Here is a 19,573-nt window from a genome sequence, read left to right as displayed (position 1 = left end):
TTTGTCATTTTTGTAAAAAAAAAATTAATGGTTTAAAACGAAATCAGAACAGTTTTTTTAAAACAGTGAATTTTGTTTTTTTTCTGCTCAAAGTTGCTGTTAATTAAAAAAATATATATTTTTTACATGTTTTGATTTTTTTAAATGTTGTCTTCTGTGTTCACAACCTAAAATGCTGAGAATAGATCCCGGTAACCTTTGAATTTTGATTTAAAAAAATTGGAGTTTGTCAAGCCGTTCAAGAATCTGGGTTCTCCTCATAATAGGATAAATAGAGTTGATATGGATACCTAGATACAACTCAGTCCGCAGAATTAAAAGGATAAATATAATTTAACTGCTACTGCCGTTAACAGATTCTATTTTTAAAAGTTAAACAAAAGAACAATATTCATAAAAAATAGTGATTTACATTGATACTTAATTGTCATTTTATTTCAGAAGTTAATAACGTCTTTTAGTACTGTTTGTATACCTAATTTGTTTCCACATTTCCTGTTCTAGATCGTACGGATTTTTCTTTATTACAAACATTATTTTCATTATTTATACCCAATTAATGAGATGAGTTATAAACACAAGAATGAGACAGCTATGGCAGAAGAGCACAGCGGATTAGCTGAACCACGTAATGCAGTGAGACAGATACGACACTTGGAGCAACAACAAGAAAATGTACATCGAGAAAATGGCATAGATTGATTAAGAGCTTTTTTGAAAGTTAACTGTGACCTTCTTGAAACAAGCAGGCTGAGATCATACCTCGGTATTTGATAGAGATGGATTAAGAGCTTGTTTGATAGTTAACTGTGACCTTGTTGAAACAAACAGGCTGAGATCATACCTCGGTGTTTGGTAGAGATCGATTAAGAGCTTGTTTGATAGTTAACCGTGTTCTTGCTGAAACAAACAGACTGAGATCATACCTCGGTGTTTGGTAGAGATCGATTAAGAGCTTGTTTGATAGTTAACTGTGACCTTGTTGAAACAAACAGGTTGAGATCATACCTCGGTGTTTGGTAGAGATCGATTGAGAGCTTGTTTAATAGTTAACCGTGTCCTTGTTGAAACAAACAGGCTGAGATCATACCTCAGTATTTGATAGAGATTGATTAAGAGCTTGATTGATAGCTACGCTTGTTTCCCTGTGTGACATTTAGATCTCGATTAATAGCTTGTTTGATAGCTATGCTTGTTTCCCTGTGTGACATTTAGATCTCGATTAATAGCTTGTTTGATGCTTGTTTCCCTGTGTGACATTTAGATCTCGATTAATAGCTTGTTTGATAGCTACGATTATATCCCTGTGTGACATCTAGAGTTCAATTAATAGCTTGTTTGATAGCTATGCTTGTTTCCCTGTGTGACATTTAGATCTCGATTAATAGCTTGTTTGATAGCTACGCTTGTTTCCCTGTGTGACATCTAGAGTTCAATTAATAGCTTGTTTGATAGCTATGCTTGTTTCCCTGTGTGACATTTAGAGTTCAATTAATAGCTTGCTTGATAGCTACGCTTATATCCCTGTGTGACATCTACAGTTCAATTTCTCCTATCCAAAAAAAGCTACCTTATAATCAGGGGATCCAATATCAGTCTATAATTCATCAAATTATGATTTTAATGGTTTTTATTAAAAACAGAAACAAATATGATATGAAATATGGTTAAGAGAAGGCCCGGAACCAATTATCATCAATAATTTAAATTTGGAAATGTACAGAAACATTATTGAGAAATCCTACGAGCATTTAATTATTAACTTAATTCTGGAATACTGGGAATTCCTATAGAACTAACAGGAAATGTCATTTTTGTTCCTATTTTGTTGTCTAGCATTTTATTATTTTTGTTGTTTTATTTAGAATTGACAAATAAATGAAACCCTAACACCGGCTCGTAGCTAACAACTGGGTACACGTCAGTCCATGGTTCTATAACTATCTGTTCTGTGGACTTACACGAGTTTTTGGTAGTCTTTAATATATCATCTTTTAAGAATACCGATGTACTTAATTCCAATATTGTTTATTTATTTCAATCTTAGGTGAAAAATGTTATCCAAGAAATCGGTATAAAGCGAAAACATTAATTACACTCATTCATATAATTAATTGAATTCTGTTCTAAGAACGTTATTTATTCTGCTTTCGTGAGATGCAGTAGAATTAATGGAACAAATAAAAAATTAAATATTAAAGCAATTTCTTCTACAACTCGAGATAGAATAAAGTTTAAAATGTAATTTTATTTCTACATATCGCATTATGTTACTCAAACTCATAACCATGTGCATTAAGGTGTCCACAAATGCTTTAACTATTGTTTTTAGAGACACCCTGTAGTAGTGTGGTTCTGGAAGCAATCATGTCAAGTAAATATTATCTCATTGAGTTATACCCTGCAATTTTTTAAACACTTTCTCCAATTGTTATACATGGTAGGGTATATTTAACTTTACCTACACTGTTTACGATATATATAAACACAATGATAGCCGTATAAAAATCACATTAATACAGAAAGTGAGTACTACAAAGGTTCATGTTAATTGTCAGTCAAGAAATATTAATCTATTTAATTAATCGTTTAAATTTTTTAAAATCCAATTGTCTTATATTTATCATCATTTGAGTTTTTTTTTTTTTTGATTGAGCCAATTTGATATTAGGTTCTGTTCATCGAATTAGCTCCCTCCTCCATCATTTTTCTGTACTCTAATTGATCGTCAATCATTTTCCTGTACACTCTGTACTTTCTGGTATGGAACTTCTGTACTTCTTCATCCTAAAATATGTACTTTTATAGTCCGAGAACTGTGTGCTTAATACTTTTCGTTCTGTACTCTGTAGTTTAAATTAAAGGATATTTGCGGCTTTTTTAAGTAAACCTTCGTTAAGAGAGTGGCATTACCAAGGTACCAATGCAAGGAAAGTTAATTGCGGTTGCGTATACTCTTCGTACATATTGAAACCAGTTCTCTCTGGGCGGAATTTGTAAACAAGAATAGATGCATCAGTGTTCGTCTAGTATCCGAGGAGGATAAAAGCATTTAATTTTGATAATTTTGAAAATTCACATATTAGTTTCCTATTGAAAATTGATTCCATGTCAGGCTGTAACATCCATCTTGTGTTTACTTTTCCGCCCAAAGGCAGTACACTGCAGTACAAAAAAATGCGTACACCTCTTAATTATCTTTCCTTACATTAGTACCTTGTGCACTACGATATCTGATTCACAACAGGGGAGTGTCCTTTTAAGCTACAGGGTGTACCACATCAAATTATATCGCGTATACAGGGTGTCCCACATCAAATTATATCTCGTATACAGGGTGTCCCACATCAAATTATATCGCGTATACAGGGTGTCCCACATCAAATTATATCGCCTATACAGGGTGTTCCACATCAAATTATATCACGTATACAGGGTGTCCCACATCAAATTATATCGCGTATAGCTAAAAATTGTGATTTTAGAAAATTTAAAAACAATGAATCATTTTCAAAATATGTAAAAGGTTTCTTTGAAAGTTGTAATGCAGAAAATACTAGGATTTTCGAATAGAAATGTGCGAATTTTGACGTTAAAGCTTGGAGATAATCTAATATGATATGGGACGCTCTGTAGGTTCCATCAGAAATGAAAAAGGTATCGTTAAGTACATTCCAGCTTAAAGTCACTTCTATATTTTTGTACTTATTAAGTCTAAAGAATGTTGTATTATACTTTTGTACTTATTAAGTCTAAAGAATGTTGTATTATATTTTTGTACTTAATAAGTCTAAAGAATGTTGTATTATATTTTTGTGCTTATTCAGTCTAAAGAATGTTGTATTATATTTTTGTACTTACTAAGTCTTAAGAATGTTGCATTTATATTTTTGTACTTATTAAGTCTTAAGAATGTTGTATTTTGTTTTTTTGTTTTTTTGAGTCTAAAGAATAACGTATTTTTGTTTTTGTTCGAGTTAATTTTTATTTGTATAGTATTCAGTTTTAAGAAGGTTGTAATTGTATCATTATACTTATTCAGTTTTAAGAATGTTGTAATTATATCATTATACTTATTCAGTTTTAAGAATGTTGTAATTGTATCATCATACTTATTCAGTTTTAAGAATGTTGAATTTGTATCATTATGCTTATTCAGTTTTAAGAATGTTGTAATTAGATCATTATACTTATTCAGTTTTAAGAATGTTGTAATTATATCATTATACTTATTCAGTTTTAAGAATGTTGTAATTGTATCATTATACTTATTCAGTTTTAAGAATGTTGTTATTATATCATTATACTTATTCAATTTTAACAATGTTGTAATTGTATCATCATACTTAATCAGTTTTAAGAATGTTGTAATTAGATCATTATACTTATTCAGTTTTAAGAAAGTTGTAATTATATCATTATATCTATTCAGTTTTAAGAATGGTGTAATTATATCATTATACTTATTCAGTTTTAAGAATGTTGTAATTGTATCATTATACTTATTCAGTTTTAAGAATGTTGTAATTATATCATTATAGAATGTTGTAATTGTATCATTATACTTATTCAGTTTTAAGAATGTTGTTATTATATCATTATACTTCTTCAGTTTTAAGAATTTTATAATTATATCATTATACTTCTTCAGTTTTAAGAATTTTGTAATTATATCATTATACTTCTTCAGTTTTAAGAATTTTGTAATTATATCATTATGCTTATTCAGTTTTAAGAATGCTGTAATTGTATCATTATACTTATTCTGTTTTAAGAATGTTGTAATTGTATCATTATACTTATACAGTTTTAAGAATATTGTATTTGTATCATTATACTTATTCAGTTTTAAGAATGTTGTAATTGTATCATTATACTTATTCAGTTTTAAGAATGTTGTAATTGTATCATTATCCTTATTCAGTTTTAAGAATTTTGTATTTGTATCATTATACTTATTCAGTTTTAAGAATGTTGTAATTGTATCATTATACTTGTTCAGTTTTAAGAATTTTGTAATTATATCATTATACTTCTTCAGTTTTAAGAATTTTGTAATTATATCATTATGCTTATTCAGTTTTAAGAAGGTTGTAATTAGATCATTATACTTATTCAGTTTTAAGAATGTTGTATCTCAATTTATTTTGTTGAATATTTGACATATCTCCTATTTTCTATTTTGTAGACTTCACTTTCGTTTTAGGAATAAATAGAACATGACAGGGTTGGTTTATCTGTTCATATTTTCAAAACAGTGATGGAAGAGGGAGGGACGGTACGCAGTGGGGTAGATTTTCCACATAAATGTTCTGAGTTCAGAACAGTGAGGGAAGAGGGAGGGACGGAGCACAGTGGGGTAGATTTTCTACATAAATATTCTGAGTTCAGAACAGTGAGGGAAGAGGGAGGGACGGAGTACAATTGGGTAGATTCTCTACACAAATGTTTTAAGTTCAGAACAGTGAGGGAAGAGGGAGGGACGGAGCACAGTGGGGTAGATTCTCTACACAAATGTTCTAAGTACAGAACAGTGAGGAAAGAGGGAGGGACGGGACACAGTGGGGTAGATTCTCTACACAAATGTTCTAAGTTCAGAACAGTGAGGGAAAAGGGGGGACGGGGCACAGTGGGCTAGATTCTCTACACAAATGTTCTAAGTTCAGAACAGTGAGGGAAGAGGGGGGGACGGAGCACAGTGGGGTAGATTCTCTACACAAATGTTCTGAGTTGGAACCATGAATGCTTTAAACTAACATTGAATAAAGTGTATGGGATAGAAGAGTCCCAAGGAGACTAGTTCTCTATCTTACAAATGTTAAAACGTCTGCATAATGTTTAAAAGGGAGTTAAACGAAGTTTTAGAACAGAACAGGGAACAATTATTTACATTTAAAGGGAAGGTTCACGAATTGTAGTCAACAATAAGATAAAGTACTTTTTTTACAAAACCAGGAAACATGTATTTAAGTTTCCTTTTCATATATATTTTTTCAAATATGAGTGATCTCAGATTATGTTGAAAGTCCCTTTAAATGTTCAAAATCTTTCAATTGTGCAGAATCCTGGGTTTAGATATTTATATATATTTATACCTGAGAAGGTTTAATAATATTTTGAACTCCAGGAATCTTCTCCATTGCCTTCAAAACTTCCTGAATACATTGATTTAGAATATTTTGTGTTTTCAAACTTAAATAATGAAAATAATTCAGAAATGTTAGTCCCTGATTTTAACCAAAATATAAAAACAAAATCGAGAGTCTCTCGTAATTTCTAACTGAATATAAAAATCGTTTTTATTAAATACTCTGTAGTAAAAAACCACATTTATAAAATTAAAAGACGACATTACCGTCTGCAAAGCATTAAAATCATAAGGTAGGGCGGGCCAAGTCGTTTCCTTCTCCCATATATTCCATACTCCTTGGTCGGAACCCAGCAGGGATATCCAAAAGAGCGGATCATACAGAAAAACAAAAGCGCCAATAGTTAATATCGAGATTAAGCAAACGGGATCAACGGTAAATAACACAAGTGTAAACATGGTCTTAAGTCACAACTTTTGTGCGGTTTATCTCGGGATCAAGTATTAATCTCCGTCTTATGCAAATCTCCGGGCTAATTAAATTCCTCTTCGATATCCCGAGATGGTTTTACCCTTCAGGGAAAATTTTATTTGAGGGATCAAGTATAGATATTCAAATTAAGAAGTGTCCACATTGGATATCGAGATCAATTGTTCAAGAATAACTAGATTAACGATCTTCCACAGAAAAGCTCTGATCTCCGATCATTTTTAGAAATATTTGAGTTTCAAGAATCACAAATTTCAAAATTCTTTATTAAAAGAAGGAAAAAATATTTCCACTTTAACTGATTACCTCAATTCTGTGAATTAGATGGGATTCAACAGAATGTTAAAACATCAAAGAGTGATTTCTCAGGCAAATGATAAAATTTCAATGTTTTGTATTTTACCCGAAGTCATCATGAATCCTCATCATGATTTAGCTGGAAAATATTTTCTGTATTGTTCGGACTTCTTTCAGAAACTGGGAAAGGTTTAATCTTTTACCGGAGAACAGGGATGATGATTTATTATATTTTATTTTCTACAGTTTCAAAGCTTTATATCAACATTGAAATTGTTAACTCGGAAACAGGAAACCTTAAAATATATTTGACGAATGGCGTCGTCTCGTTCAAAACTTTTTATTTCTGTAAAATTTTCCAGTTTGAAAAATGTTATTTTTGCATTTCTATCAAATTCTAAAATTGCATCAAGATCGGCTTGACCAGTTTAGAGGTATATTATTTTCAAAATCACAAAACTTCCAAAACAATCCGATATTTATTCTTGAATGAACCATAACAATTTTTTATCTCGTCTCACGTTCTGGCACTGAAACATTCTAGTTATTATTATTATTAAAGATTTATTCACCCACATTTCATATACATACATATATTACATATTACATATATTAATGGTATAGTTTAAATTTGTTTTGTTATGAATGATATTAAATGTATTCATTATTCACTCTCATAATCTCCAATTTCATAAACCTGCTATTTTAAAGAAATCTATAGTCAGACTTTTGATAATATTTTTCTTTCAGGATTAAATCCCTTGCACTTAAAAAGTTGATTCAGGAAAAGTATCAAATTTTGGTAACAATAAAAATGTAAGCAATATTTAGAACAAGTCAGCTCGTAATTAAAACACATTCTAACTGCATACAGACTTTTTCAGCATATTCTTGATGTTTCTAATAGACTTGACATCCAGACTAATCAAAGGGTGTAAAACCATTATCGATGTTGCAGGTAGACTTGACATCCACATTTCGCACTCATCAAAGGGTCTAATCCAATTTTTGTTTCTAGTGGACTTTTAACATCCACAATAATCAAAGGGTGTAAACTTATTCTCGATGTTTCTAGTAGACTTGACATCCACAATAATCGAAGGGTGTAAACCCATTCTTGATATTTCTAGTAGACTTGATTTCCACAATAATCAAAGGGTGTAAACCCATTCCCGATATTTCTAGTAGACTTGACATCCACAATAATCAAAGGGTGTAAACCCATTCTCGATGTTTCTAGTAGACTTGACATCCACAATAATCAAAGGGTGTTAACCCATTCCCGATGGTTCTTGTAGACTTGACATCCACAATAATCAAAGGGTGTAAACCCATTCTCGATATTTCTAGTAGAATTGACATCCACAATAATCAAAGGGTGTAAACCCATTCTCGATGTTTCTAGTAGACTTGATATCCACATTTATCAAACGGGAACCTAAAAGGTTTTCTCTCGAACCTACATGTGGATTGCACAAAAAACATTATTTTGCTAAAGACAACATTACTAATTGCACTTTTTTTAAATCACCCTCTAGATTTATTGACTGGGTTAAAATACTTTAATGTAGATTGTAATATTTCATGTTCCGAGCAATTAATATATAATTATGCCATTCATGGAAGACATTTTAGATTAAATGAAATCTTCTAACAATATTTTTTTAATTTCTCATAATTATCTTCTTTATCATCATTATCTTCATTATAATAATTATCATCATTATCAACATTTTCATCATTGTCATCATTATCATCATTATCATCATAATCATCATTATCATCATTATCATCAAGTTCATATTAATATCATTGTTTCGCTACTTAGCGATTTCCCTAAAGACCTAATATATGTAAGACTCCCTTCTCTCAACGCTCTTCATAACAAAAGGATGATAATAAGGTTCCGAACGTTTATTTCTCTGAGTCTTCAATCTAAATAAGTTTATTAAACCCACAGAAAAAGCTTTTGAGTGATAAATCATACAAATACAACAAATAATTCACTCAGGCATTAAAAAACTGTGGCTAGGAACCAACAAACACATATATAAATATTAATCATACTATAATCAACACGATAAGCATAAGTATATATAAAAATAGTTACCACAGTGATCCCAGAATTCTGGACACGGTTAAAACTTGCAAGACGAATAAACATATACTGATATAAATTATTTACTACTCCGCGAGAAATCTTGCGCCTGCGCAGTCAGTCTGTAAACAGTTCCTAAAACTAGTTCTTTTACAATACATTCCGTACAGATCTTCAGGGAGAACTCAGAAATACACAGGGGCGATAAGCAGACTTTATACACGCAGCATGGCTCGCGTAACAATCATCAATATCATCAATATTATTAATATCATAAATATCATCATTATCAATATTATCCATATCATTAATATCATCATTATCATAATCATCATTATCATCATTATCATCATTATCATCATTATCATCATTATCATCATTACAATCATTATCATCAATATCATCAATATCATCAATATAAATATTATTATCAATATCATCAAAATTATAAATATCATCAATATCATCAATTTCATCAATATCATCAATATCATCAATATAAAAAATATCATCAATATCATCAATATCATTAATATCATCAATATTATCATTATCATCGATATCAGCAATATCATTTATATCATCAATATCATTAATATCCTCATTATCATCATAGTCATCGAAATAATAAACATCATCAATATCATCAATTTATCATCAATATTGTCAATATCATTAGTATCATTAATACCAACAATATCATCAATATCATGAATGCCATTAATATCATTAATATCATTAATATCATCAATATCAACAACAAAATATTAATTAATATCATCATTATCAATACTAAAATCACCTTTACAGATATCCCTTTATGAGCCGACATTCCAAGAAAACTTGCACCAAGCAGTACACTCTCATTTTCTGCGGGTACATGTACAGGCAGTTGTACTACATCTACCTAGATAAAGAAAACAGTTCAGTACAATCTCATATTTTTGAGGTACATGAGTAAGGTCGCTACCTGAAATCCAGAAAGTAATGTTTACTGTATTGAAATTGTACAAAATCTACAAAACCATTTAAAAGAGAAGAAGAATTTTAGTGCATTGATCTCGATCATATGAATAATGTAGATCTACAGATTTTTTGATTCCTTAACGATATACCGTGATGGTAATGCACTGAAGGTATAACCTTGAATGAGGGATAATGTATTGATCTTCAAATCAAAACATTATGATAAACAATATAAAAACAGAAACTAGCTTAATTAATATACTTTTTAATTTCTTATTTAAACTAGAACTATTCTAAGATAAAATTAAAAGTTATTTCTAATTTAAACTATTAAACAAGCTAAAGAATGTTGTTAAAATAGAATTTAGTAAAATAAATTGAATTTGAAGCTTATCTTAATTAGTATGTGTCAGTAAATTTAAAAGAAACGTTCACTCTGTTTTGTATAAATTTAAAGCCACAGTTACGATAAATGAATTTTCGCGATGTTTGTTAAAATTGTCGATCTTTCCTTCAACTTTTTTTTCTCGCAAAAATACAATCTTCTGGAAGGGACAGACTGGCTATGTAAGGAGTTGAACTGAGTTTGCAGTGTTGTGGAAAGCTTCTTTAGGATTAATTTGAGACATATTAAACTTTTTAGAGATCTGTAAATCCTGAGTTTGAGAGCAAATCCTACTTTTGGAGTGGATACATTTTCAGAATCGGTTTTTTAAAATATTAAATAACGACGACATAAAATGTAAAAAAAAATTCTACAGTAAACTAATTAGATGGTTAGGAACTTACTTCACAAAAGAAATTTGTCAATTAATCAATGCTAAAATCAATGATTTCAATCATTATATTAAATTTCTTATTTTCTTTGAATTTATTAGCAGATTTCTTCAAATTCTTCAAACCAGAATAATAAGAAAATAGAAACTAATAATTGAACAAGATTACTTATTTTCGATGATAAGATTAATTTTTATTTTCTTAACCTGTAGAATTTGTTTACATTTTATGTCGTCGTTATTTAATAATTAAAAAAAACTAATTCTGAAAACGTATCCAACCCCAAATTAGGAGTTTTGAACGTGGAATTTGCGCTCAAACTCAGGATTTACAGATCTAGTATTTTACTTAATAAAATAATAGGGTAGGGTAAAGTCAGGTATTTTACTCCAACCCCTAGCAATGTACTCCAAATCCGGGTAAAATTAGTGCAGACCAGACTCTGGTCTTCTATTCCAAACTTTTACTCTGCACCCTGGAATTTTACTCTGAACCCTGGAATTTTACTCTGAACCCTGGTATTTTGCTCCAAACCCTGGTATTTTACTCCAACTTCTAGTATTTTACTTCAAACCATGGTTTTCTACTTCAAACCCTGGTATTTTACTTTAAACCTTTTTATTTTATTTCAGACCCTAATATTTTACTCCAAACTCTGGTATTTTACTCCATAACCTGATTTTTTACTCCAAACCCTGGTATTTTACTCCAACTTCTAGTATTTTACTTCAAACCATGGTATTCTACTTCAAACCCTGGTATTTTACTTTAAACCTTTGTATATTTCTTCAGATCCTAATATTTTACTCAAACTCTGGCATTTTACTCCATAACCTGATTTTTTACTCAAACCCTGGTATTTTACTCAAAAAATCAAATATTTTACTACAAGCCTTCGTATTTCCCTCCAAACTCTGGGATTTTACTACAAGCTCCCACGTTTCACTCCAAACTTCACGATTTTACAACAAGCTCCCACGTTTCACTCCCAATGCTGGGATTTTACTACAAGCCCCAACGTTTCACTCCTAACTCCCGGATTTTACTAAACGCCCCAACGTTTCACTCCTAACTCTGGGATTTTACTACAAGCTCCCACGTCTTACTTCAAACTCCGGAATTTTACTACAAGCCCCCGTAATTCACTCCCAACGCTTTACCTTGCACCTTAAACCCTAGCTCTTTTTATCTCATTTCTATTTTGCAGCTTCAATTTCTTGCTTTTAAAAAAGAAAATGCCGAACAGTTTAAGAATAGAACAATATTTAACTCTGGTGGGGGGGGGGGAGATGAAAACCTCTTTTGGATGAAAGGGAAGATAAAGGAATGGTTTTACGAGTAGAGGATTTAAAAATAATAAAATACAATGAGTCGTTTTCTTTTAGAACGGTTTTTGATTTTGCAATAAAGAAAGAAACTCAGAAGATTCTAGTTTAACTGGGGCCACCCCCACCCCCGCCAATCATAAAATTTATAATTTCATTCAAGGATATTAAATTGATTAGACACAGATAGGCTGGCCGAGAAATGTGTTCTCAGAAATTCTATGTGAAGTATAGTTGGCGATTAGTCTGGATATCCAATTAGGAAATCCAATGTAGAATTTAAAGATTAATGATTATTCCTGAGATTCACAGCACAAGTGTTTTGAATGATGTCTATAGTTTAGATAACAGATTATAAAGGAACTGTAATCTTTACAACCCAGTGTACATTTAGCTTTCAGAGAAGCAACAACTGGGTGTTGTTTGTCACTTCTGAAAGTATTCAGAGATACATGATGAGAGAAAAAATGGCAAACTAAAGAAACTTTACCCAGGTGATGTATATGGGCCCTCTGGGGGTATACACCCCTGCACACATATGAAAAAGAAAAAAATGGAGCTACAAGTAACAATTAAGGACTGCATTCATCTATTAACACTGTATCACCAAGGAGAATGGAGGTTTTTCACCTAGCGGGTGCCAGATTTTACAAATGACATGCTTTAAATATACTTCTTCATAACAAGTCTGCAGGTTAGCTGTTTTTGAGTATCCAAACCCGTAGGAAAGACGTTAATTCTTTCGATTTAATCTGGTTCTATATGTAGGCATCAAGATATCAGTTACAAGTATCTGTCCGAGATGAACTTACATGAATCAAGAATTCTTTTGTTGCAATTATCCACTTCCACTCCTTGCTAACATTTCTTTTCCCATTTTGTCATTATAAAAGCGGAATTCTGACAGTGTATCCTCAGCATTTCCAAACCCCGCTTAGCAGTGACTTTTATTTTTACATCCTGTAAGAATATATATAATAAATATGAACAATAGCTGTATCATCAATCCACAACATAACTTGTCAGAGAAATTAGACACCTTTGCATAAAACACAAGCAGTAACTTTCCATTATACTTAATTTGAAATTTATGGGTCAAGATATCAAATTGAAGAATAGCATAAAAAAGAAAATTGCAAAAACAGAGAGCTGAAGTTCTGAGCAATATGCGTAATATTAAGGGGGAAAAAGAGCAGAAATATGTGTCCAAATGCATTTTTCCTTGTCTACAAGAGATTAGAATTCGCAGATCTACAAGAGAGCAGAATATGCATGTATGATCAGCTAAAAATAAGATACAACAGCCAGAGAAAAAATTCATTGATCTTTTTAAGTTTAAAAAATTTTTTAAAAATTCAAATTTAAAAATAAATTGTAGCACTATGAACATAATAACATGCCATAAACATAATAATCATCATTAAACAGCTAAGATCGCGTCTTCAATCTTATATCATCAAATTTGTCAGTCTAAAAAGCAACTACCCGCAGATCAATCCTGAATCACAACAGCTTGTACCCTAGCGCTTTCTACTCAACAAATATATTCTGTAAAACACTACTTTGCTCAGGTTAAAACTATAAAGAAAAGACGCAATCAAAATCTGAGCAATCAAAATCTAATACGAGCTATAAAAAAATAAAACTAAAGTAAATGCAAAAAGCGTGGCCTAGGCTGGAGACGTCTTTCAGTAAAAGACTTGGCGGCAAAGTACTACAGAGAGCGGGATATACAAAACTGATCAGATTGTCTTCTACAAGTAAACTCTAACAATATCTCAGTTGGTCTTCAGTGGATAAACTACTCGTTGAATGAAAACAATAAGCTTAGCATGATGCTCTGAAACGGGGAGACCGAGTCAATATAAATAACTGGGCACAATATCATCTTTCTTATACTGACGGAGAAACTAGTGATGACTCGGCCTGCGCCGGATCCGTTCCCTGGGCTCCAAAGCCTATCAAAACTTTCCACCTCGATTGTGGGCCCGGGAAAACCTGATAGTACGAAAACTAATAGTCTGGGTTCAATAATAACCCTTTGCATAAATGTTAAAATATCTGTAAAACCCAATATAGTAGACATTAAATTATAAAAGATTTACACCAACAAGTCTGTTAGATTATAAAGATTAGAAATTTTTAGTTTGTGGCAAAAACTCAGTTCCTTTTGTAACTCTGGGGTTTACGTCTCAAAGAAATATTCTCACTTAAATTGAGTTTTGTTTTACTTTTCTATCTGACTCTGGTTGCTTGGATTAGAGCTGGGTGGGAAAATATAAAATATTTAAATATCCAAATATCTAAATAGACATGAATATTGACAGGGAGGGGATTCAGATTCAGCTTATTTTAGATATTCTTCCTTTTAACCTAAAGAGTGTCTGAAAAAAAAGATTCTTTGAAAAGTAAATATTTGTTTATGCATTATTTAAGAAAGTCTTTAATGATCTGTAAACACTAAAAGTTATCTTACAACATGATTTCTTAAAATTAACCTTTAATTTGCATATCTTTAAACAGGAAAAAGATAGTTTATCCTACATTATTCTTAACCTTTAATTTGTATATCTTTAAACAGGAAAAAAGATAGTTTATCCTTCAGTATTCTTCCTTTAATTTGTATATCTTTAAACAAGAAAAAGATAGTTTATCCTACAGTATTCTTAACCTTTAATTTGCATATCTTTAAACAGGAAAAAGATAGTTTATCCTTCAGTATTCTTCCTTTAATTTGTATATCTTTAAACAGGAAAAAGATAGTTTATCCTACAGTATTCTTAACCTTTAATTTGTATATCTTTAAACAGGAAAAAGATAGTTTATCCTACAGTATTCTTCCTTTAATTTGCATATCTTTAAACAGGAAAACGATAGTTTATCCTACAGTATTCTTAACCTTTAATTTGTATATCTTTAAACAGGAAAAAGATAGTTTATCCTACAGTATTCTTAACCTTTAATTTGTATATCTTTAAACAGGAAAAAGATAGTTTATCCTACAGAGTATTCTTCCTTTAATTTGCATATCTTTAAACAGGAAAAAGATAGTTTATCCTACAGTATTCTTAACCTTTAATTTGTATATCTTTAAACAGGAAAAAGATAGTTTATCCTACATTATTCTTAACCTTTAATTTGTATATCTTTAAACAGGAAAAAGATAGTTTATCCTACAGTATTCTTCCTTTAATTTGCATATCTTTAAACAGGAAAAACATGGTTTATCCTACAGTATTCTTAACCTTTAATTTGTATATCATTAAACAGGAAAAGATAGTTTATCCTATAGTAATCTTCCGTTAATTTGCATATCTTTAAACAGGAAATAGATAGTTAATAGATAGTTAATCTTACAGTATTCTTCCTTTAATTTGCATATCTTTAAACAGGAAAAAGATAGTTTATCCTACAGTATTCTTCCTTTAATTTGCAAATCTTTAAACAAGAAAAACAAGAAAAAGATAAGATATATTACAGAATGCATTTTTGCAATTTGTATATTTCTAAATGTTAGAATGTTGCGAAGGCTAGAAACCTGCCTAAATCCAATAATTCTAAGGAAATTAGAACACCTGAACTTAATTCATTGAACCTTCTCCTTCCTTAGTTTCTTTACCCAGAGGCTATGCATAATTTATAGCAGTAAGAGAACCCTTCTCTTTTAACTGTTATTCAAAACATGCTTTTTAGAGAAACTGAATATTAGATCGAGTAACTATACATTAAATATGTAGATTAAATGTAATGCTTTCCCATGTTTATACCAAATACTGTATTTGACATTTTTTTTAACCAATACAAATAGACTTTTTTGATGTTTTTGTAATTATTGCTTAGTCTTACTTTTTAAACACATGGTTATGTCTGTTCTATGATGATCTATATTGGGACCAAGTGAAGTCCTTAAAAGTTGGATAGTGGAATATTTCATTTTTTATAAGAAGAACTTTTGGGCTTCAAATTGGTTGTAAGTTTTTAGCAGAAGAAGCTCCATTAGAGATTTAAGTTAGTCCGTCGGACGAGAAAAAAATAGTACAAATTAACTCTTTTTGAAGGGATTAACAGTAAAAAAACTCCTACCGCCGTATTTCTAAAACTTTAACTTTTCTAACTTTTCAATTTTTAACTACCTGTATTATATATATTTTGCTTGTCTGTCATGGTGTTTGTTTGTATCCAGTAAACGTCAAAACGGCTGAACCCATCCGGCCCGAATTTTTTGTGGGACTTCACATATTCCCAAGGAAGGTTTATGAAAGATCAAAATTTCAAAAATTACCCTCCAGCAAAATTCGAATGTCATTAAATTTTCATAAAATTTTTTAAATCCGCGAACAGTACTTTTTGTTTTACAACACAATTCAAAGAGAAAATGTTCACAATTGAAAGAGAACATGGGAGCTATACGCCCTAAAAGCCTAGTTTTATAAAAACAAATATCTTACCAATGTTTGTAGAAACAGCTTGGATTTGGTAAGACCCCCGCATACTGTCACATTACTGAAGGTCAAAAATAAACAGTTAATAACTGATTAATTTTCATTATTTTTCTATAATTTTTCCAAATGTGAATGCCCCATATTCTCAATGTTACCTGAAACCTTTGTCTGATCAGAGATAAATGACATGTTTTAATAAAATGAATTTTAAAAAGAAACCTGTAAAAATCATCATGCCACTTATAAATGGACGATGAGTTTAAATCAAGTCCCTTTAAAACCTGTTTTTTTAGTAATTACCAAACTTGATGTCCCTCTTCTAATAGAACTTGTATAATATGCTTGGTTCCATAGCAGACTCCTTGTATTGTAGCTGGTTAAATAATACTCATTCAATTATCCATTTCTTTTCAAAGTATGTTAGCTTTCTCTAAGCTCGATACATATTCTTTTTTCTTTTTTAAAATGGGGATAATCACCCGTTAGAGCACAAAAAGAACATGGAAACCATGTATTAAACTGATCCAGGGGCCGGGGCTGAGTCCCCATAGCCGCCCCCCCCCCCCCGAGTACGCCTCCGATTATATTATGGCCTATAACAGTCAACTCAACCTGCTTCTAGCTAAATGGAAAGCGTTAATTGTTCACTCACTCAAAAACTAAAACTAAATAGCTTTTTTAATTGTTCCATCAATTTTAAGGCCCAATTCTAATTTTCGAGTTTCTTGAAATCCTAAATTCAAAATAAAATCCATTAAGATAGTTCTAAGAAATATTGGTAAAGTACTTCATCAATATTCAACATAAGGTTCTCAGGGGAAAGTTTTTAAAAAAGTAATTAACCAAACTCTGTGCAAGTCAGCTAAAACTAGATGAAAACATATTTTGGTAAAAACAAGACGGCTTAAAGAATTTTAGAATTAAACATTTTCTCTCTAAGCTACTATACTACAATACAGTAACTAACTAATATTAAAAAGAACTTTTTAAACCAACATTTTCTAAAAAGTCTTTAAATTCAGTTTTATTGTTTTACAGCTTTTTTGGGATGGCGTGTCTTTATTGCACTGAACATTATTGTTCTGGAAAAAATTATCGTTCTGCAATAAAGTGAACAAGACAGGAAGTTGATGTGCGTTCAACACCCCCCCCCCCTCCCCTGATTCGTCCTATCTTTGAAAAAGTATAGACCTTTATTCAAACATTTTACTTTTTTGCTCCATCCTATAACAGCCAAATTGGTGAAACAGAATCATTGAAAAGATAGGGGTAAAATAGATGCATACAAATTGAAAGAGCAAGATGCTGTCGGACTCTTGGATGTCTAGACTCCATGAAGAGAAAAGAAAGATGTAAGTTTAAATCCTGAGTTAACGGTAGAATAATACAAATAGAGAAATAGTAATGAAGGATTTATATTTTATAAATATGTATTTTTTTTGTCAAAGAGAAAAGTTTCACAATTATCCTCAATTTTACTCTTAATCAATAAAATGTTTTTAAATTGTAAACAAATCTCATTACTTTTAAGAAATGAGTTATTTCCTAGATATTGAACAGCAAGAGACTCCAGGTCCTTGGTCACAGTTAACCCAACCATACTTCCAGTCAGCTGAGGATCTGCCAGTGGTGATCTGTTTCCATGGAAATCAACTGTCATGTGAAACTTCTTCGTCAAAAAAGAAGAATCCTTTAAACTGTTTGTTATTCTTAGTTCTTCAATTCTATTTTCCAAAGCTGAATACACTTTGTCTGGCTCTGATATGTTTACAAGTTCTGAATAAGCTGGATGTGACTGAATTATGAAGTCTAGCAAGCCTCCGGTTAAAGATTGGCCTCCCTCCATCAGCCAGAGGCCATCAATAATTGCTGACCAGTAAGGGCCCCAAACTCCTGCTACAAAGTTTTGGTTTTCTGACAGAAGCATATGACAAGTAGATGTACCAGAGACTAAGCCAAGGTTCCCGACCAAGTTTGAGGCACCTTTAAGCATTCCTAAAGCTCCTGCATGAGCATCTATTAAAGATGTTCCAATAGCAGTTCCTTCCAACAATTCAAGATCATCAGCTGCTTGTTTGGATAATCCAAGACCAACAGGACTTCCAGGATTTAATATAATTTTTCCGATCTTGTTCCATTCATTTTCCTCCAGATCTTCTAGCCCTATTAACCTAAACAAGGTCTTGTCCCATCCGATAACTTTGGAATTACTTTCAACAAGATAGTTCCATTTGCAGACAACACTGCAGAAAGATCTAGAATCTGAACCAGTCGCCTTGTAGGTCAACCAATCTGGAAGATCAAAAAAATTTCCAGATTTGACCCAAAGGTCATTGTTGTTGTTTTTAAGCCAGAGCAGCTTGGGAAGTTGCATTTCAAGAGATACCTGACCTCCTACATAATTCAGTACCTTGTGCTTGGTTGTGTTTATCAATTGTGCCTCTGCAGATGCTCTATGATCACACCACATTATTATATCATAATCTTGATCCTCTCCGACCGGTAGTCCAACTCCATTCTTATCTTCAACTACTAGACTGCAAGTAGCATCAAATCCTATACCTTTAATAGAGTCCCTCGTTGTGTTGGATGTTTCTAGAACAGCACGAACTGTTGATATAACTGCACTCCAAATTTCCTGTGATGACTGTTCATAATGTCCTGGTTTTGAACTCTTTCTACTAATTTTTTCTTCTGACCTCGCCAATAATTCACCATTTGCATTTACTAAACCGGTTCTCACACTGCCTGTCCCTACATCCACGCCAAGATAGCAATCTGCCATTTTTTCTGAAAATATTAAATTTTCCAGATTTCTAACATCAAAAGATTTTCTTCTTTATTTACAGAGTTCTTTTTATTCAGAGAGGAAATTGAATTCAAAAAAGTTCTGAAAAATAATTTAGATTGAATCTCGTCAATATTGTACTGAATATTTTTCTTTTTGTGTTCCTACATGTATATCTACAATATATATATACAGCACAATATATCCACTCTAATTCTGAGGCCCAAAACAGAAATTCTTTAGAAGTATTTCTGATTTAAAAAGGGAGTTTATTCTGTTTATGGTATAATGTATCTATCTAA

At 31.3% G+C, this 19,573-nt stretch overlaps 1 protein-coding gene across 1 annotated transcript; it reads right to left on the bottom strand.

Moving 5' to 3' along the window:
- Positions 1-2,622: 2,622 nt before the first annotated feature.
- Positions 2,623-19,274, bottom strand: LOC111706514 (FGGY carbohydrate kinase domain-containing protein). The gene is made up of 6 exons (XM_023479409.1): positions 18,029-19,274; positions 16,784-16,856; positions 16,490-16,544; positions 9,776-9,880; positions 6,096-6,155; positions 2,623-2,787 (listed from the first exon to the last, which is right to left on the bottom strand). The coding sequence occupies exons 1-6, from the start codon at positions 19,266-19,268 to the stop codon at positions 2,668-2,670; spliced, it is 1,653 nt and encodes a 550-aa protein (XP_023335177.1). The 5' UTR covers positions 19,269-19,274; the 3' UTR covers positions 2,623-2,667.
- Between the last annotated feature and the right edge of the window lie 299 nt (positions 19,275-19,573).

The sequence above is a fragment of the Eurytemora carolleeae genome, unplaced genomic scaffold, assembly GCF_000591075.1.
Source record: "Eurytemora carolleeae unplaced genomic scaffold, Eaff_2.0 scaffold736, whole genome shotgun sequence".
In the NCBI taxonomy this organism is placed as follows: Eukaryota; Metazoa; Arthropoda; class Copepoda; order Calanoida; family Temoridae; genus Eurytemora; species Eurytemora carolleeae.
This window is presented reverse-complemented; position numbering and strand designations above follow the sequence as displayed.